This window comes from Pongo pygmaeus, chromosome 20 (genome assembly GCF_028885625.2).
Source record: "Pongo pygmaeus isolate AG05252 chromosome 20, NHGRI_mPonPyg2-v2.0_pri, whole genome shotgun sequence".
NCBI classification, from domain to species: domain Eukaryota; kingdom Metazoa; phylum Chordata; class Mammalia; order Primates; family Hominidae; genus Pongo; species Pongo pygmaeus.
The window spans coordinates 8,055,618-8,079,784 of NC_072393.2; the positions used below are offsets into that span (position 1 = coordinate 8,055,618).

The following is a 24,167-nucleotide window of genomic DNA, read 5'->3' on the forward strand; positions in this document are numbered from 1 at the left end:
AGACACCTGCCTGCCCGCCCAACCCTGCAGGCTCTGGGGTATTGTCTCTGAGTTCAGCTGAGCTACAGGATGGAGACCACCCTCAACTGCTCCCATCATCAGAGATGCAGAACAGAAGTCGGTGTGGGGGGGCACTTGTTCCCCCCAGCTGTGCTGATCTCACACTGGCAGAGAAGAGGACCCCTGCTGATAGCGGATTACTCTTTTATTTTTATTTTTTTATGAGATGGAGTTTTGCTCTTGTCGCCCAGGCTGGAGTGCAATGGCAAGATCTTGGCTCACTGCAACTTCCACCTCCTGGGTTCAAGCAATTCTCCTGCCTCAGCCTCCCAAGTAGCTGGGATTACAGGTGCACACCACCATGCCTGGCTATTTTTTTTTTTTTTTTTTTGTATTTTTAGTAGAGATGGGGTTTCACCATGTTGGCCAGGCTGATCTCGAACTCCTGATCTCAGGTGATCCGCCCGCCTCGGCCTCCCAAAGTGCTGGGATTACAAGTGTGAACCACTGCTCCCGGCCGATAGCGGATTACTCTTAATGCCCCCAGCTGCTGCAGGAGTGGAAGAGGCCAGTCCAGTACCGACTGTGAAGGTCTGGCCTTTACTCAAAGCAACTGTGGTCCTCAGAACTCCGGGCCTCAACTCCGGGATCATCCCGTCTCTTGCTCCAACCCCTGGGTCCCAGGTCCCCAGCGCGCCCACCCCAGTGCACCTTGCATGCTGGTCCCTGGAGGGCCCCCTTACTGGGAACCCCTCCTCCCCGTGAAGGCTGCCGGCGGGACAGACAGTGAGGGGTGAGGCAGGGAGGGAGACTCACGTTGAGGACCTCCCCCAAGTTTGGGTAACACCGTCTTGGCCGCGGCCCGCGGGCTGGGAAGGTAGGGGGCAGTCGGCCGTAGCGGAGAGGCTGGCCCCAGCCCGCCACGCCGCTTCCCCACGCTCGCAGCCACGCGGAGCCGCGTCCTGGTCCAGCCTCACTCACCCAGAGCAAGAGGCGGAGGAACTGGAACAGCGCCCGGGCCCGTGGGCTGCCACTGGCCGCAGCAACGGGACGGGTGAGAGCACCTGCCCCCGGCGCGTCTTAGCTACTCTGGTGGGGCGGGGCTGACCGCGCAAGCCCCGCCCCAGTCTAAGCCCCTCCTACGAAGCCTGGCCCCTTGCCATAGCGCCATATGTCAGGCTCCGCCCACTGTTTTAAATCCCACTCACTCTGCCCTGCCCCTGACTCTGAGCTATATATCAAGCCCCGCCCATAGCCATAAGCCACGCCCACCCAGCCCTTCCCCTGGGCTCTAAGTGTCATTTATCTAGTCACGTCCCCGGCTAGAAGCCACACCCACCAGGCCCGGCCCCAACTCTAAGTCCCACCCACCCGGCCATGTGGTTTGGGACAGGGAAGTAGGCTAGGAGCCGCCGCCTCTGGGCTCCCAGTGGAAGGGGAGAAATGAGACAGGAGTTTAGAGTGTGATAAATACCCACAGAGGTCAGATGTAGCTATGGATGCAGGCGATAAAAAGTTTAAAGCAATCAGCTGTGCGGCCTCTGCAGCGCTCCTTTCGCCCTCCCTAATCTTCACCTCGTGTCTCCCCTAGTCCCTGTGTCCTGGGTGGGTCCTGCTGCCCCAGGGAAAGAAGACATGCCTTCTCCCATCCTGGCTGACACAGTGAAACCCCGTCTGTACTAAAAACACAAAAAATTAGCCGGGCGCGGTGGCGGGCGCCTGTAGTCCCAGCTACTCGGAAGGCTGAGGCAGGAGAATGGCGTGAACCCGGGAGACGGAGCTTGCAGTGAGCCGAGATAGCGCCACCGCACTCCAGCCTGGGCAAAAGAGCGAGACTCTGTCTCAGAAAAAAAAAAAAAAGACATGCCTTCTCGGTGAATGTTGCTTTGCTTCCTGCAGGGCGTGGCTACCCGGGGCTCCTGGCTTTTCTTCCAAAAACAAAACATTTCTTCCATTTTTTCTTTTTTCTTTCTTTTTTTTTTTTTTGAGACAGAGTTTCACTCTTGTCGCCCAGGCTGGAGTGCAGTGGCACAATCTCGGCTCACTGCAACCTCCACCTCCCGGGTTCAAGCGATTCTCCTGCCTCAGCCTCCTGAGTAGCTGGAATTACAGGTGCCCCCCACCACACTCGGCTAATTTTTGTAATTTTAGTAGAGATGGGGTTTTTCCATGTTGGCCAGGCTGGTATCGAACTCCTGACCTCAGGGGATCCGCCCGCCTCGGCCTCCCAAAGTGCTGGGATTACAGGTGTGAGCCACAGTGTCCGGCTGCCATTTTTTTTCATTTTTTGAGACAGGGTCTTGCTCTGTTGCCCAGGCTGGAGTGCAGTGGCACGATCACGGCTCACTGCAGCCTCAACCTCCCAGGCTCAAGCAATCCTCACACCTCAGCCTCCTGAGTAGCTGGGACTACAGGTATGCACTACTACATCGGGCTAATTTTTAAAAATTTTTTGTAGTGACGCAGGTCTCTTTATGTTGCCCGGGATGGTCTTGAGCTCCTGGGCTCAAGCGACCCTCTGGCCTTGGCCTCCCAAATTGTTGGGCTTACAGACATGAGCCACCATGCCTGGCCTAGACAGTTTCTTTCTTGTTGGGGTTGTTCACCGGTGGGAGGTGCACCATTGTGCCGTGCTGACCATATTCATAGAGTTATGTAACCATCACTCTCATCTAATTTCAGAACAAAAGGAAACCCATACCCTCTCGCAGTCACTCCTTCATTCTCCCCTCCCCCCATCCTATGGCTACCGCTAATTTACTTTCTGTTTCTATGGATTTGCCTGTGATCACAACCAGAGGATTTCTGTGACATGCTAAGTTACCTAACCATGGTGTGGAAGCAGAGGGAAAAGGAGTGAAGTCGGGGACCCACCAGGGAACAGGTAGCTTGAGGGCGGGGGAAGCGTGAAGGTAAGGGCTTGCTTTGGGGGCTCAAGGCAGTCTGAGCCTTGCTTGCAGGCAGCCAGTGTCCACCAGGTGTGTGCAGGTGAGGGAAACAGGGGAAAAAGGGCCCTTTCTGGAGACAGTAGGGGTGCTGGCTGGGAGGCCTGGGATGGGGAGTGGCGAGGCAAGGGGGCCTGTGGGTCGAGGTTGGAGCTTGCTGTAGAGGAGGGAGAATTCCAGAGGCTGAGAGTGCAGGTGGAGAGGAGGAGGGAGGAGGGCGGGCAGGGGGTGGCTGGGTGGGGCTCTGTCTATAAAGAGTGAAGCTCAGCGTGTTGGTCCTGCAGATGGGAGAGCTTGGCATACAGCCTGGCGGGCATCAGCTCTCTTGACCCAGTGGCTATCGGTGAGTCTTTTCCTTGAACGTGACTGAGATTAGCAGCTTGTCCCTCCAGCACAACTTGTTCCCACTTTATACAACCTCCTTCCCTTGCCATATGCCTGGGGCTTAAGACGGGGGTGTTCCCAGTACCCACTCCCCTCCTCTTCCTCAGTCCTCACCACTTCCCTCCACAACCCCAGGTGGCCCTGTTATTCGTCCAGGTGCCCGGGGAGGAGGACCCGCCTGCAGCATGAACCTGTGGCTCCTGGCCTGCCTGGTGGCCGGCTTTCTGGGAGCCTGGGCCCCCACTGTCCACACCCAAGGTACTGTGTTTGGCAATGCCTACCCCCAAGTGCCCCTCTCCCCATGCCCCCACCCCACCCCTTTTGCCTCTTATCTCCTCCAGAAGTCTCCCCAATCCCATCTCCACTGAATTCTCCTGCTCCTGACATGCAGGAACTCCTGGTGTTTGGGTAGCTCCTGGGATGGGGTCGGGGAGATGGAGGGCCCCCAGTTCCTTCTTCGAGAGCCCCATGGAGTCCTTTGCAAGACTCCTAAAGATGTGAGGGAGCAGAAGGTGGCTTCTAGCTGTGGGCAAAGCCAGTTACTGCCAGGGATGTATTGTAGAATCCTAATCCTGCCGAGCCAGGGGTGGGGTTGGAGATCAGGGCCCTGGAGACTGACGGGAGTGGATTCCCATCCTGGTCCCTCCATGCAGTCCAGCTGAGAGTTAGTTGCTCCTAAACCACTTTTTTTTTTTTTTTTTTGAGACAGAGTCTGACTCTGTCGCCCTGGCTGGAGTGCAGTGGCGCGATCTTGGCTCACTGCAACCTCCGCCTCCTGGGCTCAAGCGATTCTTCTGCCTCAGCCTCCCAAGTAGCTGGGACTACAGGCATGTGCTACCATGCCCGGCTAATTTTTGTATTTTTTAGTAGAGATGGGGTTTCGCTATGTTGGCCAGAGTAGTCTCGATCTCCTGATCTCAGGTGATCTGCCTGCCTCAGCCTCCCAAAGTGCTAGGATTACAGGTATGAGCCACTGTGCCCGGCTTCCTAAACCTTTAGGAGCCTCCGTTTCCTCGGCTGCAAAGTGGGAATCTAAAATTCCCACTGCATGGCTCTGACTTGAGGGTCCAGTGAGCCCATGCCTGCAAAAGACGAGGCCTCATGTCTGGCGGCGGCAATAGTAACTGTTCCTGTTATTAATAGGGAACTCTTTCCTTCTTCCCCACTCCCTACCGCAGAGCAGGCACTTCAGGATTTCAGTTGCCAAAGGACAGTTCCTGGGCCTGGGGTGTCCCCACGGGAGCCGTGACACTGGGTCCTACATCCTCTGAGTTTCAGCAGCTGGCCAAAGCAGGGTCCCTGGCTGGGTGGCAGACGCAGGGCCCCACCCTCCTGCCCTGTCTGCCCCCACCTGCCCCACCCGGCCCTCGGCTGGATCTGATGGGTCCAAGTCCTTAGCCTTTGCCCGGGAAGGGGGTTGGGCTGTGGTCTGATTGTTTTGCTATCAGAGCCAGGCCCAGCCTGACCTTTTGATCCTGGCCCCTAGCCTTGGGAGCTACCTGCCTGGCACTGCAGCCCGAGGTTCCAACAGAATGCACTGCCCCTTGCCCTCAGAGGCTGAGGTTGGGAGACACCTGGAGGGCTCGAATCCTCCCTCTCCCTGCTCCTGCTGGGCTGGGCTCTGCAGGGACTCAGACTCGGCCTCTGGAGGTTAGTTCTGGCAGAGGTGGGATTGCAGAGAACTCCAAAGGCCATTTAGGCAGACAATTGCGCCCCAGCTTCCACCACTATCTCATCAGCTCATCCTCGGCTCATTCATTCCACCTGCTCATCCCCCCGAACTTTCTGGCAGCATCACCTCCTCCTCCGGGCACCCCACACAGTGCCTGTGCTTCCCCCTTTCTGCAGAGATCAATTTCCCAGGAGCTCCCTGAAGATAACACTAGGTCTAATTCATCTGTGTGTTTCATCTCTGCTTGTCTAGACAATTGGCATTTACTGAGAGCTCTTTACTTTGTATTAAAACAATTTTGTTTTTGTTTGGTTGGTGTTTTGTTTTGTTTCATTGAGACAGAGTTTTGCTATTGTCACCCAGGCTGGAGTGCAATGGCGTGATCTTGGCTCACTGCAACCTCCACCTCCTGGGTTCAAGCAATTCTCCTGCCTCAGCCTCCGGAGTAGCTGGGATTAAAAGTGCCCACTATCAGCTGGGAACAGTGGCTCACACCTGTAATCCCAGCACTTTGAGAGGCCAAGGCGGGTGGATCACGAGGTCAAGAGATCAAGACCGTCCTGGCCAACATGGTGAAACCCCATCTCTACTAAAAATACAAAAATTAGCTGGTCGTGGTGGCGGGTGCCTGTAATCCCAGTTACTCGGGAGGCTGAGGCAGGAGAATCGCTTGAACCTGGGAGGCGGAGGTTGCAGTGAACCGAGATTGAGCCACTGCACTCCAGCCTGGGTGACAGAGTGAGACTCTGAAAAAAAAAAAAAAAAAAAGGCACCCACCACCATGCCTGGCTAATTTTTGTTGTTTTTTTTTTTTTTTTGAGACGGTGTCTCGCTCTGTCGCCCAGGCTGGAGTGCAGTGGCGTGATCCTGGCTCACTGCAAGCTCCGCCTCCCGGGTTCACGTCATTCTCCTGCCTCAGCCTCCCAAGTAGCTGGGACTCCAGGTGCCTGCCACCACGCCTGGCTAATTTTTATATTTTTAGTAGAGACGGGCTTTCACCATGTTAGCCAGGATGGTCTCGATCTCCTGACCTCGTGATCCGCCCGCCTCGGCCTCCCAAAGTGTTGGGATTAAAGGCATGAGCCACCGCGCCCAGCCTAATTTTTGTATGTTTTAGTAGAGACGGGGTTTCACCATATTGGCCAGGCTGGTCTCAAACTCCTGACCTCAGGTGATCCACCCACCTCAGCCTCCCAAAGTGCTGGGTTTACAGGCATGAGCCACCGCGCTGAGCTGCCAATCAGCTCATTTTTAGAAGGGTAGAACTTGGCTGGGGAGGGGTGGTGTTGGCCCCTCCTCACAGTGCACCTGCACCTTGAGTCACCCTTTTCCCCAGAGCAGGAGTAGAGGTGGCCTTGGTCCGTTCATTTGCTGGTTCCACACCCTTCCCAGCCGGGACCCAAGGGTCCTCTCCAACTTCTGGCTGTCCCAATATCCAGGGCTAAGGGGTGAGCCAGGAGGCTTTTTTTTCCTAAGGCTGTTCCTCAGCCTCTGCCGGGCCTGGAAGGGTTGTGGTATGAGCAGACAGGTATGCAGACAGGTGCCCTTGCCTGTGGCTGGCCCTGCCAAGTTAACATGCAAGGATGCGAGTGTCTGGGCGGCTGTGTGGTTGCAGGTGTCTCTGAGGACTGCTGCCTGGCCTACCACTACCCCATTGGGTGGGCTGTGCTCCGGCGCGCCTGGACTTACCGGATCCAGGAGGTGAGCGGGAGCTGCAATCTGCCTGCTGCGATGTGAGTGGGGCCGTGGGGGCTGGGGGGGTGGGGTGCACACACAGCCTTGCTCCCAGCCTATACCCTAACCTGGGCACCCCTCTCTGCTCACCACAGATTCTACCTCCCCAAGAGACACAGGAAGGTGTGTGGGAACCCCAAAAGCAGGGAGGTGCAGAGAGCCATGAAGCTCCTGGATGCTCGAAATAAGGTTTTTGCAAAGCTCCGCCACAACACGCAGACCTTCCAAGGTGGGCAAGACCTCTGCTGGGCATCTAGGGGGCCCACCTCCCTGCCTGCAAGCCCATGTGTGGCTCAGACCCCGAGGGAGGGAATTGGAGACCGGAATACTGACACCTGCCTGAACCCCAAACAAAGCCAGTTGCTGGTGAGAGGGGTACCAAGTGAATGACCAACTGAATTAGTCGTTGTCCAGTTTTTGTTTCTGGAGATGGGGTCTTGCTCTGTTGCCCAGGCTGGAGTGCAGTAGCATGATCATAGCTCACTGCAGCCTCAAACTCTTGGGCTTAAGCAATCCTCTCACTTCAGCCTCCCAAAGTAGCTGGGATTACAGGTAAGTGCCACCAGTCCAGCTCTTCTATTATTATTATTTTGAGACAGAGTCTTACTGTGTCACCCAAGCTGCAGTGCAATGGTGCCATCACAGCTCACTGCAGCCTTGACCTCCCAGGCTCAAGCAATCCTCCTACCTCAGCGTCCTGAGTAGCCGAGACTACAAGCATGCTCCACTAATCCAGCTCATTATTATTTTATTTTTTATTTTTATTTTTTGAGATGGAGTCTTGCTGCGTCATCCAGACTGGAGTGCAGTAGCGCGATCTAAGCTCACTGAAACCTTTGCCTCCCAAATTCAAGCAAGTCTCCTTCCTCAGCCTCCTGAGTAGCAGGAGCACAGGCTCACGCCACCACACCTGGCTAATTTTTGTATTTTTAGTAGAGACAGGGTTTCACCATATTGGCCAGGCTGGTCTCGAACTCCTGACCGCAGATGATCTGCCTGCCTTGGCCTCCCAAAGTACTGGGATTATAGGCATGAACCACCATGCCCGGCCCCAGCTCATTATTATTATTATTATTATTATTATTATTATTATTATTATTATTATTTTCAGACGGGGTTTTACTCTTGTCACCCAGACTGGAGTACAGTGGCACAATCGCAACTCACTGCAGCCTTGTGTTCCTGGGCTCAAGCAATCTTCCCACGTCAGCCTCCCAAGTAGCTGGGATTACAGGCACACACCACCATGCCTGGGTAATCTTTTATTTTCATTTTGCAGAGACACGTTGTGCCATGTTGCCCAGGCTGGACTTGAACCCCTGGACTCAAGCAATCCACCTGCCTTGGCCTCCCAAAGTGCTGGGACTACAGGCATGAGCCACTGCACCCAGCCAGTCCAGCTCTTTTAATCAGGACACTTTCCACTGGTACAGATGGAAAGCTCAAGCACATGGGAGACTCATTGGCTTAAATAACCAGTGAACAGCTTCAGGCTCAGCTGGATCCAGGAGCTCAAAGGATGATGGCAGAGCTCTTGCTTATTTCTCTCTCCATTTCTCCAGCAGGCCCTCATGCTGTAAAGAAGTTGAGTTCTGGAAGCTCCAAGTTATCATCGTCCAAGTTTAGCAATCCCATCAGCAGCAGCAAGAGGAATGTCTCCCTCCTGATATCAGCTAATTCAGGTAAGGACTCTTGGTCATGTGACCGTCTCCCATCCATCACCTTTGCTGAGGGCTGAGGGCTCATGATTGGCTCACACTGGGACAGGAGATTCACCTCCAGGACCAACGAGGGGTGGTTGTGTGGTCAGCGCCGCAGGTTCACAGGGGAGGGTCCTCGGTGGCTGTCCACTGCCATGACCCAGCCCAAAGACACTACAGCAAGTGAGAAAGTGAAGCCCCAAGGGAGTGGCCCAAGAGCTCCAGGGCCTCCCAAACCCAACAATTCTCCAGCAGGGACCAGGTGGGTGTACTGTAATTCTATTGAATTCTGACATTGTGTGTGTGTGTGTGTGTGTGTGTGTGTGTGTGTGTGTCTCTCTCTCTCTACATATATAATATATATAAATAAATATATAATATAAAAATATATAATATATAAATATATAACATATAAATATATATAATATAAATATATAATATATAAATATATAATATATAAATAATATATAATATAAATATATAATATATAAATAATATATAATATATAAATAATATATAATATATAAATAATATATAATATAAATATATAATATATAAATAATATATAATATAAATATATAATATATAAATAATATATAATATATAAATATATATATTTATTATTATTATTTTTTGAGATGGAGTCTCGCTCTGTTGCCCAGGCTGGAATGCAGTGGCGCGATCTTGGCTCACTGCAAGCTCCACCTCCCGGGTTCACGCCATTCTCCTGCCTCAGCCTCCCGAGTAGCTGGGACTACAGGCGCCCACCACCACGCTGGGCTAATTTTTTGTATTTTTAGTAGAGACAGGGTTTCACTGTGTTAGCCAGGATGGTCTCGATCTCCTGACCTCGTGATCTACCCGCCTTGGCCTCCCAAAGTGCTAGGATTACAGGCGTGAGCCACCGTGCCTGGCCTAAATATATATAATATATAAATATATAATATAAATATATGTAATATATAAATATATAATATATGTAATACATAAATATATAATATATAATATATGTAATACATAAATATATAATATAAATATATGTAATACATAAATATATGATATAAATATATGTAATACATAAATATATGATATAAATATATGTAATACATAAATATATGATATAAATATATGTAATACATAAATATATGATATAAATATATGTAATACATAAATATATGATATAAATATATGTAATACATAAATATATGATATAAATATATGTAATATATAAATATATGATATAAATATATGTAATATATAAATATATGATATAATATATGTAATATATAAATATATGATATAAATATATGTAATATATAAATATATGATATAAATATATGTAATATATAAATATATGATATAAATATATGTAATATATAAATATATGATATAAATATATGTAATATATAAATATATGATATAAATATATGTAATATATAAATATATGATATAAATATATGTAATATATAAATATATGATATAAATATATGTAATATATAAATATATGATATAAATATATGTAATATATAAATATATGATATATAAAATATATATTATATATAATATTTAAATTTTTTATGACAGGGTCTCACTCTGTTGCTGAGGCTGGAGTGCAGTGGTGCCATCTCGGCTCACTGCAACCTCCGCCTCCAGGGTTGAGGCGATTCTTGTGCCTCAGCCACCCAAGTAGCTGGGATTACAGGCAGCATCACCATGCCTGGCTAATTTTCATATATTTGGTAGAGATGGGGTTTCTTCATGTTGCTTAGGCTGGTCTCGAACTTCTGGCCTGAAGCAATTCTCCCACCTCGGCCCCCCAAAGTGCTGGGATTGCAGGCATGAGCCACTGTGTCCAGCTGACATTTTCTATCTGGAGGTAGTGACACAATCCACAGGTTAAGGACTCAGTCCCACAAGACTGCCCCCATTTCAGATGCTGGTTGCAAGTAGCAAGTTGTCACCTTATTTCTGACTGATTGGCTGTAAGTCAGGGCTTCCACCTCTGGTTGGATCATTCGCTAAAATAGCTCACAGGACTCAGGGAAGCGCTCTACTTATGTTTACCATTTTATTGTAAAAGATTACAAAGGGGCTGGGCATGGTGCTCACGCCTATAATCCTAGCACTTTGAGAGGCTGAGGCAGAAGGATCAATTCAGCCCAGTATGGCCAGGCGCGGTGGCTCACGCCTGTAATCCCAGCACTTTGGGAGGCCAAGGCGGGTGGATCACGAGGTCAGGAGATCGAGACCATCCTGGCTAACTTGGTGAAACCCCATCTCTACTAAAAATACAAAAAATTAGCCAGGCATGGTGGTGGGCGCCTGTAGTCCCAGCTACTTGGGAGGCTGAGGCAGAAGAATGGCGTGAACCCGGGAGGCGGAGCTTGCAGTAAGCCGAGATCAAGCCACTGCACTCCAGCCTGGGCGACAGACTCCGTCTCAAAGAAAAAAAAAAAAAATTGAGCTCAGGAGTTTGAGACCAGACTGGGAAACCTAGCAGGACCCTGTCTCAAGAAAAAAAAAATTTTTTAATTATCTAGTTGTGGTGGCATGCACCTGTAGTTCCAGCTGCTTGGGAGGCTGAGGTGAGAGGATTACTTGAGCCCAGGAGGTAGAGATTGCAGTGAGCTATGATCATATTGGAACTTCAGCCTGGATGACAAAATGAGACCCTGTCTCAAAAAAAAAGAAAAAGATATTACAAAGGATAGGCTTATTCAAGCCAGATGGAAGAGATGCTTAGGTAGGCAAAGACTGGAAGGGATCCAAGTGTAGGAGCTTCTGTCCCCATGGAGTTGGGGTACACCACCCCTCCCACACATGTGAATGTGGTCACAAGACCCTGAACCCCATAGTTCAGGCTTTGTTTTTTTCAGAGATGAGGTCTCATTCTCTCCGCCAGTCTGGAGTGCAGTGGTGCAGTCGTAGCTTACTGCCTTATTGAGTAGCTAGGACTACATAGCTCACTGCCTCAGCCTCCCGAGTAGCTGGAACTGCAGGCCAGTACCCTCAGCTTACCAGGGATTTTATTTTTTATTTATTTATTTTTTTGGAGATGGAGTCTCACTCTGTCGCCCAGGCTGGAGTGCAGTGGCATGATCTTGGCTCACTGTAAGCTCCGCCTCCTGGGTTCACACCATTCTCCTGCCTCAGCCTCCTGAGTAGCTGGGACTACAGGCACCTGCCACCACGCCTGGCTAATTTTTTGTATTTTTAGTAGAGACGGGGTTTCACCGTGTTAGCCAGGATGGTCTCGATCTCCTGACCTCATGATCCACCTGCCTCAGCCTCCCAAAGTGCTGGGATTACAGGTGTGAGCCACCATGCCCAGCCCAATTTTTTTTTTGAGACAGAGTCTCACTCTGTCACCCAGGTTGGAGTGCATGGCACATTCATAGCTCACTGCAACCTCCGCCTCCAGGGTTCAGGTGATTCTCCTATCTCAGCCTCCTGAGTAGCTGGGATTATAGGCATGCACCACCACTGCCGACTAATTTTTGTGTTTTTAGTAGAGATGGGGTTTTGTCATGTTGGGCAGGCTGGTCTTGAACTCCTGACCTCAAGTGATCCGCCCACCTCAACTGTCCAAAGTGCTGGGATTACAGGCGTGAGCCACCGCGCCTGGCCTTCACCAGGGATTTTTTTTTTTTTTTTTTTTTTGGTATTTTTAGTAGAGACGGCATTTCACTATGTTGGCCAGGCTGGTCTCAAACTCCTGACCTTGTGATCCACCTGCCTTGGCCTCCTAAAGTTCTGGGATGACAGGTGTGAGCCACCATGCCCAGCCAACCAGGGATTTTTTTAAGAAGCTTCATCACATAGGAGTGAAGGATGATTAACTCCATTGCCAACCTTCTTCCCCTTCCTGGAGAATGGGACCAAAACTCCAAGTTTCTAATCAATGGCTTGGTCTTGCTGGTGACCAGCCCCCACCCAGCCCCCACCATTCTAAGAGTCACCTCATTAGAATAAAAGATGTCCCCATTACCCAGGACACTCCAAGGGATCCAGAGCTCTGTGTCAGAAACAGAATTCAAAGACCAAATATTAGCACAAAAGACCAGGCGTGGTGGCTCACACCTGTAATCCCAGCACTTTGGGAGGCCGAGGCGGACAGATCACGAGGTCAAGAGATCAAGACCATCCTGGCTAACACAGTGAAACCCTGTCTCTACTAAAAATACAAAAATTAGCTGGGCATGGTGTTGCGCGCCTGTAGTCGCAGCTACTAGGGAGGCTGAGGCAGGAGAATCGCTTGAATCCTGGAGGCGGAGGTTGCATTGAGCCAAGATTGCGCCACCGCACTCCAGTCTGGTGAGAGTGAGACTGTCTCAAAAAAAAAAAAAAAAAAAAAAAGTTAGCATAAAAGATTCCAGCACTCCTATTACTCAGAAATTCACAAGAGTTTTAGAAGCTGTGTGCTGGGGACTGGAGGTAGAGACAAATGCATGTAGTTACTATTATTTCACAGCCATCAATTTTACTTCAGTGTCTGTAATTGCTTCTGCAGGACTGTGAGCCAGCTCACTTCTGGGATCCATCGGCACAGGAGGGGCTGGATCTTTCTCCGATAAAACCATCGCCCTACAGACCCAGCTGTCCCCACGCCTCTGTCTTTTGTGTCAAGTCTTAATCCCTGCACCTGAGTTGGTCCTCCCTCTGCATCCCCACCACCTCCTGCCCCTCTGGCAACTGGAAAGAGGGAGTTGGCCTGATTTTAAGCCTTTTGCCGCTCCAGGGACCAGCATCAACCCTGGGCAGCCAGTGGCTCTCGTAGAGAAGACTTAGGATACCTCTCTCATTTTCTGTTTCTTGCCGTCCACCCCGGGCCATGCCAGTGTGTCCCTCTGGGTCCCTCCAAAACTCTGGTCCGTTCAAGGATGCCCTTCCCAGGCTATGCTTTTCTATAACTTTTAAATAAACCTTGGGGGGTGATGGAGTCATTCCTACCTGTTACGTTTCTTTTTTCTTTTGTTTTTTTTTCCTGCCTGTTACGTTTCATGATGAGGTGCAAGTTGCTGCTGCCCCGCCCTGGGGTGAAGCCAATGCGATCTTTGCCACCCCAAGCTCTTCTAACAGACGGCTCTCCAGGGGCCAAGCATTAGCCACTGGTTGCAGAATGCACTTCCCAGCTGGTGACCTTGAACCAATTGCTGACTCTCTGGGTACCTCTCAGCTTGTCTGTAGAATAAGGGTCACTGTGCTTGCTCTACTTAGATTCCAGGGCTGTGGTGAGTCCAGCTGATGGACACAGAAGCCCTCTGCAAGCTCTTATAGGCTGCTTGGAGGCCACCGGTAAGCCAGGACCAGACCAAGGACAGAGCTCTGGTGCCAGGCGCTAGTGACAGTTCTACAGGTGGAGGCCTGAGTCACCACCTGATGATGCTGTCTTTGGTCCTTGGCAACCTCAGTTTCCATCACATCAGAGAGAATGATCCAGATGAAAACCAATGCACATTGGCCGGGCACAGTGGCTCACTCTGTCATCCCAGCGCTTTGGGAGGCCGAGGCAGGTGGATCACCTGAAGTCAGGAGTTCAAGGCCAGCCTGGTCAATATGGTGAAATCCCATCTCTACTAAAAATGCAAAAATTAGCCAGGCTTGGTGGCAGGCACCCGTCATCCCAGCTACTCGGGAGGCTGAGGCAGGAGAATTGTTTGAACCCGGGAGGCAGAGGTTGCAGTGAGCCGAGATCACGCCACTGCACTCCAACCTGGGTGACAGAGCGAGAGTTTGTCTCAAAAAAGAAAGAAAGAAAGAAAGAAAACCAAGCACATCATCTCTTAGGGGACACCCTGGTGGTTTGGGATCAGGGACCGGGATGAAGTTGCAGAAGAAATGGAGTCACGTTCAGTGTTCAGGCTCCACCGCGCACTATGTGGGTGACCCAGACAGGTTCCACAAGCTCTCTAAGCCTCAATTTTGCCCCCCTGGAGAATGGGGGTGATAATACTGCCTGCCTCATAGCGCTTTGTTGGATACCAAATACACTGTGATGTGTGACACGCACAGCACACAGTACATGCTAACTGTGTGTTTATTAACACAGTGAGTATCCTGGCCATTGAATTGGAGTCCGCCTGGAACCATGCAGGGTGCTGTGGGGGCTGATGGTCTGGGAACATGCCCAACTTCTTCTTCTTTTTTTTTTTTCTTTTTTGAGACAGAGTCTTGCTGTGTCGCCCAGGCTGGAGTGCAATGGCACAATCTCCGCTTACTGCAACCTCCGCTTCCCGGGTTCAAGTGATTCTCCTGCCTCAGCCTCCTGAGTAACTGGGATTACAGGCACGTACCACCACCCCTGGCTAATTTTGGTATTTCTAGTAGAGATGGGGTTTCACCAAGTTGGCCAGGCTGGTCTTGAACTCCTGACTTCAAGTGATCCAGCCGCCTTGGCCTCTCAAAGCACTGGGGTTATAGGCATGAGCCACTGGACCTGGCTGCCCAACTTCCTCCCCTCCCCTCCTCTTTTTTTTTTTTTTTTTTTTTTGGTGGTGGAGTCTTGCTCTGTTGCCCAGGCTGGAGTGCAGTGGCATGATCTCGGCTCACTCCAACCTCCACCTCCTAGGTTCAAGCGATTCTCCTGCTTCACCCTCCCGAGTAGCTGGGATTACAGGTGCCCAGCACCACACCTGGCTTCTTTTTTTGTATTTTCAGTACAGATGGGGTTTCGCCATGTTGGCCAGGCTGGTCTCAAACTCCTGACCTCAGGTGATCTGCTCACCTCGGCCTCCCAAAGTTCTGGGATTACAGATGTGAGCCACCGCACCCCGCCAGGCCACCCAACTTTCAACCTGGCCTGACCTTGGCCAAAGTGCTTAACCTCTCTGAGCCTCAGTTTTCCCTGTAAAACGGGGATGGTAATAGCATCTATTTCATGAGGTTGTAGTGACAATCAAAGTGGTCAATAATGGTAAAATATTGGATACTCACACCTGTAATTCCAGCACTTTGGGAGGCCAAGGCAGTAAGATCACTTGAGCCCAGGAACTCAAGACCAGCCTGGGCAATATAGGGACACCCCCAACTCTAAGAAAAATAAATGTTAGGCCAGGCATGGTAGCTCATGCCTGTAATCCCGGCACTTTGGGAGACCGAAGCGGGCCAATCACCTGAGGTCAGGAGTTTGAGACCAGCCTGGACAACATGGTGAAACCCCGTCTCTACTAAAAATACACAAATTAGCCAGATATGGTGGCACACATCTGTAGTCCCAGCTACTCGAGAGGCTGAGGCACGAGAATCACTTGAACTCGGGAGGCAGAGGTTGCAGTGATCCAAGACTGCGCCACTGCAGTCCAGCCTGGGTGACAGGGTGAGACTCTGTCTCAAAAAGAAAGAGAAAGAAAAAGAAATTTAAAAAATTAGCTGGGTGTGGTGGCGTGCACCTTTGGTCCCAGCTACTTGGGAGAGGCTGAGGTGGGAGGATTGCTTGAGCCTGGGAAGTGGCGACCACAGGGAGCCATGATCGCGCCACTGCACTCTAACCTAGGCAACAGAGCAAGACCCTGTCTCAGAAAAAATAAAAAAAAATTCGAATGGTGTCTGGTATGTAGTACATGGTCAGGAAGCGTGAGCCGTTATTACCATTCTGGGGAGCCCAAAAGGCCTTCTGCTTCCCCAGGCACAAGATCTGCCTCGCCCAGTCCAAGGGCAGCATCTACTTACTTCAAGAACTTGCCAAGGTGCAGGCAGACTTAACCCAAAATAACTTTATTATCATCTCCACTTTTGATATAAAAGCATTCTCCAAATGGGGGGCAAATGTGGCAAGTCACTGTGGAGTCTGGGCCCCCTGTACACCCTTCTACTCCGAGGAATAAGCCCTGTGCCCACCCCAGTTGCCCACTGCCATGTCCCGCCAACCCCCTGACCCCGCCAGGGCAAGCCACAGTGCAGCACAGAAGTGAAAGCCTGAGATTGGCCAGACACGGTGGCCACAGGGCCTCTTCCTAACTTTGGCTGTGGTGCGGGGATTGCACACTGCAGCTTCTTGCTGTCTCCAGGAAAGACTGAGTAATTGTGGGGCCCCCGGGGCTGGCACAGAGGCCCAGGCAGAGGCCGGGCTCGCCTGAGGTTGTCGTGTAGCATTTCACTCTTCCTGAGTTTCGGGGTTCCATCTGGTCAGCCATCATTTCTGGGGATCAGTCCTTCCCAGTTCCAGAATCCTCCTTCTCTGGACAGCTGGGGCCCACTGAGGCTCCTCCCAACTAAAGCAACTGCAGCTGCACCTTAAGCCTCAAGGCCTGGCCCCATGGCCCTGGCTGCCCCTCTGGCTGGACACCCCAGGGTCCTGCCATGTGGCTCACCACCTCCAGCCGGTAGGTTCCAGGCCCCGGCCGCCTCCGTCCCAGCTGCAGGGAGCTGAAGCCACGGAGGTGATGCATGCGAAAGAAACCTTGCTCATTTCCGCGGACAATGACGTAGCGGACCCGGCCCTCCAGACCCTCCAGGGCCGGCCGGAGCTCCAGGATGCGCTCGGCCCGGCCCAGCTGTGAGAGGTTCAGGCCCAAGGTCAGCAGGGCCTCGGAGTCAAGGGTGGCCAGGTTCACCTGGGAAGAAAGGCCAGGTGTGTGGTCAGAGCCCAGGAGAATTGCGATGTGGTGTGGGTAGGGGGTCCTGGGATTGTGGCCAAAGAGGAGATTTGGGCCAGTCTCTAAAGTGAGGGAAAGAGCTATAAAAAGGAATGAAATCACGCCATTTGCAGCAACGTGGTTGCAGCTGGAGGTCATTATCCTAAGCTAATTAATGCAGAAACAGAAGACCAAATATGGCATGTTCTCAGTTATAAGTGGGAGCTAAAAACTGCATACCCGTGGACATAAAGATGGGAAGAACAGACACTAGGACTATTAGAGCAGGGAGAGAGGGAGGGAGACAAGGGTTGGGAGGCCGAACGCGGTGGCTCACGCCTGTAATCCCAGCACTTTGGGAGGCTGAGGCGGGTGGACCAGAAGGTCAGGAGTTCGAGACCATCCTGACCAATATGGTGAAGCCCAGTCTCTACTAAAAATACAAAAATTAGCTGGGTGTGGTGGCGGGCGCCTGTAGTCCCAGCTACTTGGGAGGCTGAGGCAGGAGAATCGCTTGAACCCGGGAGGTGGAGGTTGCAGTGAGCTGAGATCATGCTGCTGCACTCCAGCCTGGGCGACAGAGGAAGACTGTCTGAAAACAAATAAATAAACAAAAAGAAAACTACCTATTGGGAACTATGTTCACTGTTTGGATGATGGCATCAGAAGAAGCCCAAACTGCCTCATCATGCAATATACCCATCTATTAATAACAAACCTGTACCCTCTGAATCTAAAACAAAAAATAGGCTGGGCATGGGGGCTCATGCCTATAATCCCAGCACTTTGGGAGGCTGTGGCAGGAGGATTGCTTGAGGACAGGATTTCTTTGTTTCTTCCTTTTTTTTTTTTTTTTTTTTTTTTGAGATGGAGTCTTGCTCTGTCGCCCAGGCTGGAGTGTAGTGACATGATCTTGGCTCACTGCAACCTCTGCTTCCTAGGTTCAAGTTATTCTCCTGCCTCAGCCTCCCAAGTAGCTGGGATTACAGGTGCCTGCCATCATGTCTGGCTAATTTTTGTATTTTCAGTAGAGACAGGGTTTCACTATGTTGGCCAGGCTGGTCTCAAACTCCTGGCCTCAAGTGATCCGCTCACCTTGGCCTCCCAAAGTGCTGGGATTACAGGCGTGAGCCATCGTGCCTGGCCAAGGCCAGGATTTCGAGGCCAGCATGGGCAACATAGTGAGACCTCATCCACCCACAAAAAGTGAAAATATTAGTGCTGGTGTGCACCTGTAGTCCCAGCTACTTAGGAGGCTGATGTGGGAGGTCCCAGGAGTTCGAAGCAGCGTGAGCTGTGATCACACCTCTGCACTCCAGTCTGGGTAACAGACTGAGACCCTGTCTCAAAAAAATATATATGTTTATTAGGCACCTACTGAATTCCTGGCAATCTTTGAGGCACTGGGGATTCAGCAATGAGCAGATAAAAATCCTTCCCCTCAGGGAGTTTACCTTCTAGGAAAGCAAAGCAGATAGTAAACAAATAAATGGAAAATGTAAAAGTGACAAATGTGCTATAAAAAACATGAAGTTGGCTGAGGGCCAAGGTGGACAGATCGCTTGAGCCCAGGAGTTCGAGACCAGCCTGAGTAACATGGTGAAACCCTGTCTCTACTAAAAATACAAGAAATTAACCAGGTGTGGTGTTGCACACCTGTAGTCCCAGCTACTAGGGAGGCTGAGGTGGGAGGATCCCTTGAGCCTGGGAGTTCAAGCTGCAGTAAGCTATGATTGCACTGCTGCATTCTAGCCTGGGTGACAGAGTGAGACCCTGCTCCCCCCAAAAAAGGAAACAAATTGATTTTTAAAATCAATAAATAGGCTGGGCGCAGTGGCTCACGCCTGTAATCCCAGCACTTTGGGAGGCTCAGGCAGGTGGATCACGAGGTCAGGAGATTGAGACCATCCTGGCTAACATGGTGAAACCCCGTCTCTACTAAAAATTAAAAAAAAAAAATTAGCCAGGCATAGTGGCAGGTGCCTGTAGTCCCAGCTACTCTGGAGGCTGAGCCAGGAGAATGGCGTGAACCCAGGAGTCGGAGCTTGCAGTGAGTGGAGATCGTGCTGCTGCACTCCAGCCTGGGCGACAGAGCAAGATTCCATCTCAAAAAAAAAAAAAAAAATCAATAAATAGGGTGAGCACGGTGGCTCATGCCTGTACTCCCAGCACTTTGGGAAGCTGAAGTGGGTGGATCACTTGAGACCAGGAGTTTGAGACCAGCCTGGGCAACATGGTAAACACCATCTCTACAAAGAAAGTACAAAAATTAGCTGGGTGGGCGTGGTGGTACATGTGCCTGTGGTCTCAGCTACTTGGGGGATTGAGGCGGGAGGATTGCTTGAGCCCAGGAGTTCAAGGCTGCAGTGAGCTATGATTGCGCCACTGCATTCCAGCCTGGGTGACAGAGTGAGACCTTGTCTCAATAAATAAATAAATAAATAAATAAAAAATAAATCAATAAAAAAATTAAGTGGAGGAAAATACTGCTTCCTTTGGCATCTCAAGTCTAGTTCTTCATCCTCAAGGTCAGCTGGATCTGTAGACTCAGTGGCATAAGGCTGAGGCTGCTTCTGAGAGAGGCAGGGAGACGGCCACAGTTACACACTACAACCCCTAGTCTCAGCTGAGGGACGTTGCTCAGACCCCTGCCAGCCTGGGCCAAAGGAATCAAAGATTTGCTCTCAGAGACCCAGCAGCCAGGGGATTATTCAGATGACATTGCGACCCAGAGCCCTAAGGTCACTCAGAAATGTCTTGGGATGGCTGGTGTTAGGAACAAGGGCCTTTCAGCAGAAGCCAGCCCCTAAAAGAATGCCAGAGCTGACAGTGAGAGAAACGGGATGCCAAGCAGGGCCGGAGAGGAGAGCGTAAAGGACCAGACAGAAGAGCCGCCTGATAGCTTCCGCTGTGCTTCCCGCATCTGGCCCTCTTTGAGAGCCCCCTGTGTGCCAACGACAAACCCTTCTTTATTTAAGCTCCTCTGAAGTGCCTTCCTGGTCTTGGCAGCTGGACAGGGCCCTGAATAAGACAGCGAGCCTCAATGGCAGGCTACCCCAGGGCTGGGTGACGTATCCAACCCCACAGAAGGTCATCTGTGTTTTCTTTGCCTTTGTTTTGGGGCGCACTGTGTTGGTTTGGCCTCGTTTACATGCCGACGGAGTGTTTGGCTGTTGCATTCAGGTGAAAGTTATTCCTGTTCCCCAGCCCCTCAGTTCTGGAGATCTCAGGCCTTCTTCCCACGGAATGTTGTTAAGACTTATGCTCTTACCGACCCCTGCTGGCAGTCAGTGGGTATTGCAGGCAAAGGCACAATAAAGCCCTATTTTTGAGACAGGGTCTGTCTGTCACCCAGGCTGGAGTGCGGAGGTGTGATCACAGCTCACTGCCGCTTTGAACTCCTGGGTTCAAGCAATCCTCCCGCCTCAGCCTCCCAAGTAGCTGGGACTACAGGCACATGGCACCACAGCTGGCTAATATTTTTACTTTTTGTAGGTGGAGGAGGTCTCACTATGTTACCCGGGTTGGTCTCAAAATCCTGGCCTTGGCTGGGCACAGTGGCTCACACCTGTAATCCCAGCACTCTGGGAGTCTGAGGTGAGCTGATCACTTGAGGCCAGGAGTTTGAGACTAGCCTGGCCAACATGGCGAAACCCCATCTCTACTAAAAATACAAAAATTAGCCCTTCTCTGTCTTGATCTACTTCTGCCCTGGGACCCTGACAACCACTCACTCACTCTTATTGAGGACCAAGGGGTACCAATACAGTAGTAAATCCTACAGACACAGCTCTACCCTTATGAAGTTTACAGAAAATATCAGTAACTATGGGATAATATATACATCCACAATTTTTCCTAGCAAGGGGGAAAAAATAACTAGAGGGGAAAAAGGGCCTTTCAGTAATACAAAGTAATACACTCACATTTTATCTAATATAGAAAGCCTCTCAAGCCCAATAACCCTATCCCATGTCTCACTTTGTTTTTCCCCATAGCACTTATCATGTATCATATTCGTCATGTGTTATAAAAGATGATCTGTTTTACATGTTGATTTCTTGTGTGTCTCCCTTTTAGAATATCAGCCTCACGAGGGCAGGTGTTTTTGTTGTTGTTGTTCGCTGTTGCTCCATTACAGTGCCCAGCAGTGGTATTCAGTAAAATCTGTGGAGTGAAGAAGCTTTGACCTAAATGTTTGCAGTGGGGGTGAGTTTGGGGTAATGGTTTCTATGCTCAGTGATAATTGTTTGGGAAACAATGTAAAGTGATGGCTTCGGAAGACAGAGGGGCCCAGGATGGCTGGCCATGGATGCCAAGGCTGCTTGTAAAGAGAAGTCGATGTGCCATAGCCATGGAATCTCTGAACCACCACATTCAAGTTCTGTAACTTGGGCATGTGCCCTAACCTCTCCGAGGTTCCTCCATCTGTAAAATAGGGATAATAGTGGCATCTAGGCCGGGTGCAGTGGCTCATGCCTGTAATCCCAGCACTTTGGGAGGCTGAGGCGGGCAGATCACCTGAGGTCAGGAGTTCAAGACCAGCCTGACCAACATGGAGAAACCCCGTCTCTACTAAAAATACAAAATTAGCTGGGCGTGGTGGTGCACACCTGTAATCCCAGCTACTCGGGAGGCTGAGGCAGGAGAATCGCCTGAAGCCGAGAGACAGAGATTGCGGTCAGCCGAGATCGCGCCATTGCACTCCAGCCTGGGCAACAAGAGCGAGACTCCGTCTCAAAAAAAAAAGAAAAAAAAATAGTGGCATCTACACCTCCCAGGGTTGTCATGAACATTGAGAGGCTGTGAACAGAGAGCACTTGGAGTGATATCTGCATACAGCAGGTGTTTAATACATTTTTGGCTTTCAGATCCCTTGGGTGATGGCTGCAGGACTGACCCGTAGTCAGGGACTCTTCAGTTGAGGGGCAAGCAGCTGGCATCTGTGGCAAAACTGCCCTCTCTGCACACCTTGATGGGGTGGCCCGAGAGAGAAGGAGGGATGGAGCCATAGGCCTGCCCTACTGCTACTGAGTGGTGTGTTGAAGATCCCTGAGATTCCTAGAGACAAGGCAGGTTCAGGAACTCCAGGAGCACCTCAGGCACAAGAGGGGTACAGGGCAGATGCTGAGTGGATATGTCAGGTTGGGGCCCTGGGGCTCCTAAGGGGAGCCTCTGCTGGGGTCCCCAGAGAAAAGACTTACCTCCCCAAGGCTCAGACAGGGAAGGGGCTTGGGCTTAACTTGGCCGAAGAGTTTGTGAGAACAGCCCAGAGGGATGCACAGAAGAGTTGAGATGGGCAGAGCTGTGGTACAGAGGCCACTTAGGGCCCCATTGGAACTAAATCCCAAAAGGGTCCCAAGGGAGGCCTTCACCAACCAGGAGGTGAGGGGGTGACAGATTCCAGGGTGCAGGCAGGGTTGGAGGGGTCCAGGTATTTCCCCGCATCCAAGTGCCTTTATAAAAGGGATCCATACAAACCATCACAGCCTGGCCAGGGTCTGTATGGAAGACGCTTGACTTGTCACCAGGGGTGAGGTAGAGTGTTCCGGAGATGTGTCCCCCAGAGACCCCCAAGAAAAATCCCAGGGCTGAGAAAGCACAAGAAGGCCCTAAGCCGGCACCATGACATGGAGAACCTGCTGGGATGTGGAGCCTGGTGCTCCTTCTTGGGGGAGCTGACATGACTAAGTCGGGTCCACAACCTCTTTCCCACACTCACCCGTTCCCTGGCCACCCCTGCCTAGTGCAGCACCCATGTCACCTGGTGGTCCCTGTGGGCACTGCGTCGTGGCCGGTCCCGAGGGGAGAGGCCATTGATCTTGCATTCGTAGCAGGCTTCAGACGAGAGCAGCTCCTCTTTGTCTGGGGTGTCCTGGGGTCCGGGGCTGAAGCCCAGGCCGGAGACACAGTGCCTGGGCCAGGATGGGCAGGGTGGAGGGGTTTCAGAGGCAGGCTGATGGGACCTCCCCAGCCACACTGCTCCACCCCTATACTCCGTTCTGAGTCATGCTGCAAATGCCCACGCACACATGTGCCTCTGAGCATGTGCTGGTGTGGCTCCGTGTGCACGAGTGTGTGTGCACCACATAAGGGTGTGCATGTGTGTCCCTTGGTTCACTTGGGCATAGGTGTGAACACAGGAGTGAGAGGACGTGCACAGGCTGGGACGGATGAATGGACATGAGCATACCCGGGGCGTGTGCATATGCCAACCTGTGTGTTCACATGGGGAATAACTCATGCAGGCACATGTGTGCGTGTAGGAATGTGTGAATCTCCCTGAGTGTGCCCGGGGGTGTGTGTATAGTGTGAGCACTCACAGATGGCTGACGTGTGCTTCCTCACCTGTGCAAACCAGGATGTAGCAATGGCACAGTGCCCCCAGGGATGTGGGCATGCATGAGCCTGAGTGCACACTGGGACATGCACACACACACACACACACACACACACACACACACACACACGTGCATGCTGGGATCTGTAAATGCACAAGGGTGCCCACGCATGCTGGTGTGGGTGTGTGCCATGTGGACAACTACATGTTAGTGGTGTGAGGATGTGTGTGAATAGATACAGGTGCCACTGTACCTCTGCGTGTCCAGGACTCTGTGCATATGTGGGCAAATGCCTGCATGCACAGGCTGAAGGAGCTCTTCTGGTAAATTCTTGGCATACACAAAGCCCCGTGTGTGTGTGTGTCTGTGTGTGTATGGGTGCATGCATGGACACTTGCGGGGCATGGAGTCTGCTTGCCCCACTCCAGCCTCTCACCCTTGCCCAGCCCGGAAGTAGCCTTGAGGACAGCCGCACAGGAAGCCACCAGGTGTGTTGGCACAGCTGTAGCTACAGGGGCCATGCCGTCCGGCGCACTCATCCACATCCTGGCAGCCCCTGAGGGCCTGATCAAAGTCAAAGCCAGAGGGGCAGACGCAGCGGAAGCCACCAAGAGTGTTTCGACAGGAGGCACTCCCGCAGGTGGGGGGCGACAGGGCACACTCATTCTCATCTGTGGGAGGAAAGGAGAAGGAGAGGGAGGACGCAGACGTGGGGCAGTGCAGCCTTCACACCCCCAGAGCCCTCCACCTGGAATGCTCTATGTTCAGAGCCCAAGTCCAATGTCAAAGTCTCCAGCAAGCTGGCAGTGAGCCCTGAG

General features: G+C 51.3%; 2 protein-coding genes across 11 annotated transcripts in view; one reads left to right on the forward strand and one right to left on the reverse strand.

Moving 5' to 3' along the window:
- CCL25 (C-C motif chemokine ligand 25) overlaps positions 1 to 13,389 on the forward strand; it is a 59,098-nt gene extending 45,709 nt beyond the window's left edge. For 2 of the 5 annotated variants that reach the window (XM_054462126.2, XM_054462127.2), the window contains exons 2-9: positions 2,317 to 2,414; positions 2,799 to 2,884; positions 3,230 to 3,288; positions 3,465 to 3,587; positions 6,617 to 6,734; positions 6,831 to 6,964; positions 8,298 to 8,417; positions 12,946 to 13,389. In XM_054462126.2, the coding sequence (XP_054318101.1) occupies positions 3,515 to 3,587; positions 6,617 to 6,734; positions 6,831 to 6,964; positions 8,298 to 8,417; positions 12,946 to 12,953 (453 nt within the window). In that variant the 5' untranslated portion in view covers positions 2,317 to 2,414; positions 2,799 to 2,884; positions 3,230 to 3,288; positions 3,465 to 3,514 and the 3' untranslated portion in view covers positions 12,954 to 13,389. Of the gene's footprint in view, positions 1 to 2,316; positions 2,415 to 2,798; positions 2,885 to 3,177; positions 3,289 to 3,464; positions 3,588 to 6,616; positions 6,735 to 6,830; positions 6,965 to 8,297; positions 8,418 to 12,945 lie in introns of those variants that run through there. The other 3 variants (XM_054462129.2, XM_054462128.2, XM_054462125.2) reach the window with 3 other exon arrangements.
- Positions 13,390 to 16,132: 2,743 nt separating this feature from the next.
- The window catches only part of FBN3 (fibrillin 3), an 86,417-nt gene continuing 78,382 nt past the window's right edge, over positions 16,133 to 24,167 (reverse strand). For 5 of the 6 annotated variants that reach the window (XM_063657433.1, XM_063657432.1, XM_063657431.1 and 2 more), the window contains 3 exons: positions 23,786 to 24,020; positions 22,773 to 22,923; positions 16,217 to 16,987 (listed from right to left, as the gene is read on the reverse strand). In XM_063657433.1, coding sequence (XP_063513503.1) covers positions 16,646 to 16,987; positions 22,773 to 22,923; positions 23,786 to 24,020 — 728 coding nt within the window. In that variant the 3' untranslated portion in view covers positions 16,217 to 16,645. Of the gene's footprint in view, positions 16,988 to 22,772; positions 22,924 to 23,785; positions 24,021 to 24,167 lie in introns of all 6 variants that reach the window. The other variant, XM_054463263.2, reaches the window with a different exon arrangement.